The sequence below is a fragment of the Rhinolophus ferrumequinum genome, chromosome 20, assembly GCF_004115265.2.
Source record: "Rhinolophus ferrumequinum isolate MPI-CBG mRhiFer1 chromosome 20, mRhiFer1_v1.p, whole genome shotgun sequence".
Classification (NCBI taxonomy): Eukaryota; Metazoa; Chordata; class Mammalia; order Chiroptera; family Rhinolophidae; genus Rhinolophus; species Rhinolophus ferrumequinum.
Window position 1 is genome coordinate 37,617,547 of NC_046303.1, and position 6,000 is coordinate 37,623,546.

Here is a 6,000-nt window from a genome sequence, read left to right on the forward strand (position 1 = left end):
GATGCTATATAGTACATGAATTTTACAGTGAAACTCTGGGTGTCAGAATCAGAGCCTACAGTTTGACTAAAATTTTAGACTGGCAAAGGCCTGAAAGTAATAAGATAATGTTGTTTTCTAGGTTATATGTGTTGTCACATCCCATTTGGGGATCTCTTGTACATTACCCTCTTAACTCCTATCCCTGTCATATTGATTAGTTAGTGCCAATTATCAACAACAGGTGAAAATTTGGGGGAGAACTCTAAAAACAAAAACAAAAAAAGGAGAGTTCAGCTTGTAAAGTTAGATATCAAAGTAGAATTCCTTAGTGTTCATTAAAATGGTTTAGTACGGGAGGTAGTTTTATAAAAACCTACACCAAAGGCTAGCATCCCAAGAATTTCTTCCCCTTCTACACTTTAAAATAATGCAGAGAGTGTCACCTACTGGTTATAAACAAAATGAGCTTCAGTTATTTTATTATGCATAGCCTGTTCAAATCAGATTTCCTTTCTCCTACCAATCTTTGTCGCAAATATGAAACCGGACGACTGGCAGAGACTAACATTGCAACAGTCTTCCTCATGAATGTGCTGACTTGTTTACACTAAAACGTTTAGACATAAAAGTCTGTTTTCAAGAAGAGATCAAATCTGCCATTTAGAGGTATCTTTGTTGTTTGTTTAATCCTCTATGAACCCATTCTTAACTTCTGAACCTAAACTTTTCCTGTATGTATGGAAGTGGTTATCCTAAATTCTGTAAGCAAACTCTTTTTTCAAATTTTAGTTGTACTTTTCATAGTAAGTAAACCCTATTTACAGAAATATAAGACCAGAGTGGGAGACAAAGGAACTCAGCTCTCTGGTGGCCAGAAACAGCGCATTGCAATAGCACGTGCCCTTGTTAGACAGCCTCATATTCTGCTTTTGGATGAAGCTACATCGGCTCTGGATACAGAAAGTGAAAAGGTAAGAATTTAAATTGGACTCATTCACACTTGAATCAGTTGTACGTGAAAGGTTTAAATGTATGCTTCTGTCTTTCACAGTAGAGAACAAAATTCAGCCAGATATGTTGATTGTTACTTATGTCACCTTTCAGTGGAATTTAAACACATTCTGTAGCTGTTATTAAAGAGAACTAAGATAAAATGAGGCAAATTTGTCTTATAGCACTTAGACTCCAGAAAACAGCCCTGGATCACTTTGTATTGACCTAATACGCTGCATTCAGGAGACGTATTTCCGTTTCTACTGGCAACATCTCCTCAGCAACTATATAAAAATGTAGGCGGGTGATACAATATTAAGAGGTGACTGTACCTTAAGATAAATATTAGTAATCATTTTCAGTTTGAGAAGAAATTGAGTATTCAGGTTTCTGAAAGACAAACTGATTCTGAGAAGTTCTCTATCTTAAAAATGCCAAAATGTAAGGAGGCCGTGTTTGACCCATGATCAGTCTTCCTGAATTTGCTGTAGAGCTGGACCAGAAGGCTGCTTGGTAGGGTGTTGTGTATCTAGGCACACTGGTAAGCATTTCTAAACAATTCAATGGTCAGTATTTACGGTCCTAATTTTGAGATTAGATAATTCCTGCCTCAAAACTAATCCAAACTAGGATTCAGTTATCTTCTGATACGACAAAGCCCTTGCTTTGTAACATCTAAGTTCTATTTCACTGACACCATTGTTAAAGAAGGACCTATGACTGGATAAATTAACTTTGAGGCTTCTTATGGAAAAGGAATTACAGGGAGAGGACTTTTTATTGGCATTAATTCACATGATTATTGGATAGGTTGTCCAAGAAGCCCTGGACAAAGCCCGAGAAGGCCGCACCTGCATTGTGATCGCGCACCGCCTGTCCACCATCCAGAACGCAGACTTAATAGTGGTGTTTCAGAACGGCAGAGTCCAGGAGTGCGGCACCCACCAACAGCTGCTGGCACAGAAAGGCGTCTACTTTTCCATGGTCAGCGTCCAGGCTGGAGCCAAGCGCTAGGGAACTGTGACCATGTGAGCTGTTAAATATTTCTAATATTTGTGTTAAAAGATGGCATTTAACCAAAGTTAAAAAAAAATGAGTGCTTATTAGAAAAACTATGTAGAGTTACCTGTTTAATATTTCCTGACACACAGTCATTCCACCAAGCTCAGAGTCTTCAGAGACTTTAAAGGAACCGGAAGAAGCATCAGCACATGGAATAAAGTAATGGTTTCAGTTGCATTAGAAAATGGATAGAATAATTCAAAGTAGATTTTGTTCATAAAGTGTATAACTTTTGTTTGTATTTTCTTGTTTGGACTGTAACTGACTGCCTTGCTAAAAGATTATGGAAGTAGCAAAAAATCCTGAATGTTTTGCATAAAGTGCCTATAATAAAACTAAACTTTTATATGACTGGAGTTATCTTGTCTAAAACACTTTTTTTTGGGGTATATATATATTTTTTATTAGTTTCAGGTGCACAAGACAAAGTAATACTTAGACGTTTATCATTTATATCCTTCACACTGTGTGAACCCCCCTCCCCCCATCCACTACCCCTCTGACATCACACACAGCCATTCCATTTCCACTGTCTCTATTCCTAGTGCTGTACTCCGCTTCTTGTAAGTATATACATATACATATATATATATACTTGTAGTTGACATTCATTATTGTTCAGCTTCAGCTTCAGGTGTACAGTGCAGTGATCAGGCATCTACATCATCCCTGAGGTGGTCTCCCTAATGAGACAAGTGTCCATCGGATACCCTACAAAATCTTGACAACATTATTGATTACATTCCCCAAATTAATTTTCAAAACCCCGTGGCCATCTTGTGGTTACCGACTGTTTTCTAATCCCCTCACCTTCCCCCTTATTCCCACCCCCACTCCCATCTAGCAACACTCAGTTTTTCCTCTATGTCTCCAAAACTGTTTCTGATTAGTTCATTCATAAAACACTTTTAAATGCATCACCTCCTGTTGGAATATTGATCATATCTGCATTTGTTAAAAAAAACTCCATTAAAAACTGCCATTAATTTTTGTGGGAATGGTTAAATAGTGTAAATAATTGCTATTCTACATGTCTTTTCATATTGAGTTTGAAAGAACCATCTACCTTCATTCTTCTTGGATTTGACTTTGCTTATTCTTACATGTCTACATTATGATAGCTCTCACACTGACCACACAGATGAACACAAGATTTTGGGGGTTAGAGTGGGATAGAGGGTGCACAATTGTGAAGTGTATACTCTGATGTACATGACATTTTTTGCATTGCTCTTATAGGATTTTAATATTTTTGTACTTTAAAAAACTCAATTATTCTTTTTCTGTTTTGATAATCACTTTTCCTAGTAGTTGGTCTTTTCCAAAGCTGGTCTTTTTGGTGGCAGATGTTTAAAATGTGTTGTAAGTTTAACTACATCATTATGCAAACATGATGAAAAAAGAAAATATCACAAAGAATGATATTCTGATTACAAAAAAAAAAAAAAAAAGCCAAAAAGCACTAGAAACAAGATTGAAGGGCAGAAGCTGAGAGCAATATTTGCCATATTTATTATAAACAGTTGATATCCTTAATATATGAAGAATTTGAAAGGAAAAAAATGCCATCACTTCCAAAGAAAAATTGATAACATGGTCAGGTAAAATTCCCAAAGAATAAAGTACACACTTTCAAAGAAATGCAGATTGAGACAACATACCCTTGAGAAGTAACATCATCCTCATGGTGGAATAAGATGCCCTCATTTTGCCCTCAACAACAATAACTTGGCATCCACCCACAGATAAAAGTGCCTTTTGGGGAGCAGTGGGACCCAACACCATACGCTAAGGGACCTGAGAGGAGTCTTGCCCACTGTGTCAGGTAATATACAAACCTCGGTTTTGGCTGTGGACCTTTTAGTGGCCTGTGAGCTGCCTTCAGCCCCTCCTGGCCTAGGTCCTGGAGCCTCTGGTAAACACTGTTTTAGACAGTTACCAACGGACGAGAGAGTGTTAGTAGAAGTCCAGGTTTCAGAAGAGAAGTTCCAACATGTCATTGGAGAAAAACAAAACAAAACAAAACAAATGAGTTCAGATGCATTGGAGAGGGTAAGAGGAACAGCTTGACTTGACTTGCATCCCTCCCCTAAGGCAACACAACATAAGGTCAAAAGAGATCTCAGCCTGTGATGTCTCATGGGGGAAAGTGTGAGCGTGTGTGCGTGAGCACCCAGCCTCCCCAGCTGCTGAAGAAGCTCGTTTCTCTCACCCCATCCAGAGTACTGAATTGTGAGCTGCATGACTGGGGGGTGGGAAGAAAGTGGGAGAGTAGCAGATAGGACTCAGAAGTTATGAAAGGTATACGGAGCCTACTAACTGCATTGTGTACTCTACCCAGAATCCTCCCCACAAGCTGCTGAGAACACCTCACCTGCAGATCTCCCCAACTGGCCCAAAGCACGCCCCAGCGCTCAGTGTGCCTTACCCACACACACCTGACCCTGAGGCTGGAACCCTGTGTGTGCACCCAAAGGCAGTGACAAAAGCAAGATCTGGCAGACAAACAGTGACCATGCACAGAAGGCTGTCCCAAGTCTGCAGGCCAGGGAAAGATCACAAACTTGAGCTTTAGTGCTACCTCTGGAAAAACAAAAGTGAGGCAGTCAGTACACAGCCTGGTGCATCGTGGGATCAAGAGAAACATACAGGCTTAAGAATTCTGTTACAAGAAGGAGCAAGAAAAGTGGATCATGTCTATCCAGGAAGGTCTGAGGAAACCCTCAATCATTAGTAGGGCTGAGGAAAGATATTTCTCTCCTGAAGCCAGTTAATAAAGACTGGAGAAGATGACTTACTTCAAATGGTTCAACAGCAATGTAAAACTTAAAAAAACATGGTAAATCAAGGAAACATGATACCACCAAAGGATCCCAATAATCTTTCAGTAACCAATCTCAAGATACGAAGATGTGTGATTTATTTGATAAAGAATTCAAAATAACTGTTTTAAGGAAACAATAAGCTACAAGAAAACACAGAAAGACAATTCAACAAAATCAGGACAACAAAATGAGAAGTTTGACAAAGAGAGAAAATATGAAAAAGGACCAGACAAGGGGTGGATGGATGGCTCAGTTGGTTAGAGTGCAAGCTCTGAACAGCAGGGTTGCCAGTTCGATTCCCACATGGGCCAGAGGGCTCCACCCTCCACAACTAGACTGAAGACAACAAGCTGCCATTGAGCTTCCAGAGGGGTGGCCGGATGGCTGAGTTGGTTAGAGCGCGAGCTCTCAACAACAAGGTTGCTGGTTCAATTCCCGCATGGGATGGTGGGCTGTGCCCCCTGCAACTAAAGATTGAAAACGGCAACTGGACATGGAGCTGAGCTGTGCCCTCCACAACTAGATTGAAAGAACAATTACTTGGAACTGATGGGCCCTGGAGAAACACACTGTTCCCCAGTATTTCCCCCAATAAAATTTAAAAAAGGAAAAGAAAAAGAACCAGACAAACATTCTGGAGCTGAAGAACACAATGAATGAAATAAGAGACAATCAACAGCAGAACAGATCAATCAGAAGACAGGAACATTGAAATTATCCTATCAGAAGAGAACAAAGAAAGAATGAAGAAAGCCTACGTGATCTATGGAATACCATCAAAAGAACCAATTTGTGAATTATTGGAGTTCCAGAAGGAGAAGAGAGGGTGGAAAGGTAATTTAAAGAAATAGTGCCTGAGAATTTCCCAAACATGGGGTGAGATTTGGATATCCAAGTTCATGAAGCTCATAGGTTACCTAATAGAATCAACTTAAAGAGATCCTCTCCAAGATACATTATAATAAAATTGTCAAAAATTAAAGACAAAGAAACTTAAAGAAGCAAGAATGAAGGGAAAGCATATAACTTACAAGGGAACCCCCATAACGTTATCAGTAGATTTCTCAGCAGAAACCTTACAGACCAGGAAAAGGTGGCATGATATATTTAAAGTGCTGGGAAAAAAATTAAAAAAGAA

General features: G+C 39.3%; 1 protein-coding gene across 2 annotated transcripts in view; it reads left to right on the forward strand.

Annotated features, from left to right (window-relative positions):
- The window catches only part of ABCB1 (ATP binding cassette subfamily B member 1), an 83,955-nt gene extending 81,562 nt beyond the window's left edge, over positions 1-2,393 (forward strand). The window contains exons 27-28 of one of the 2 annotated variants that reach the window (XM_033088401.1): positions 807-953; positions 1,786-2,393. In XM_033088401.1, coding sequence (XP_032944292.1) covers positions 807-953; positions 1,786-1,989 — 351 coding nt within the window. In that variant the 3' untranslated portion in view covers positions 1,990-2,393. The remainder of the gene's footprint in view (positions 1-806; positions 954-1,785) is intronic. The other variant, XM_033088402.1, reaches the window with a different exon arrangement.
- Positions 2,394-6,000: the final 3,607 nt, after the last annotated feature.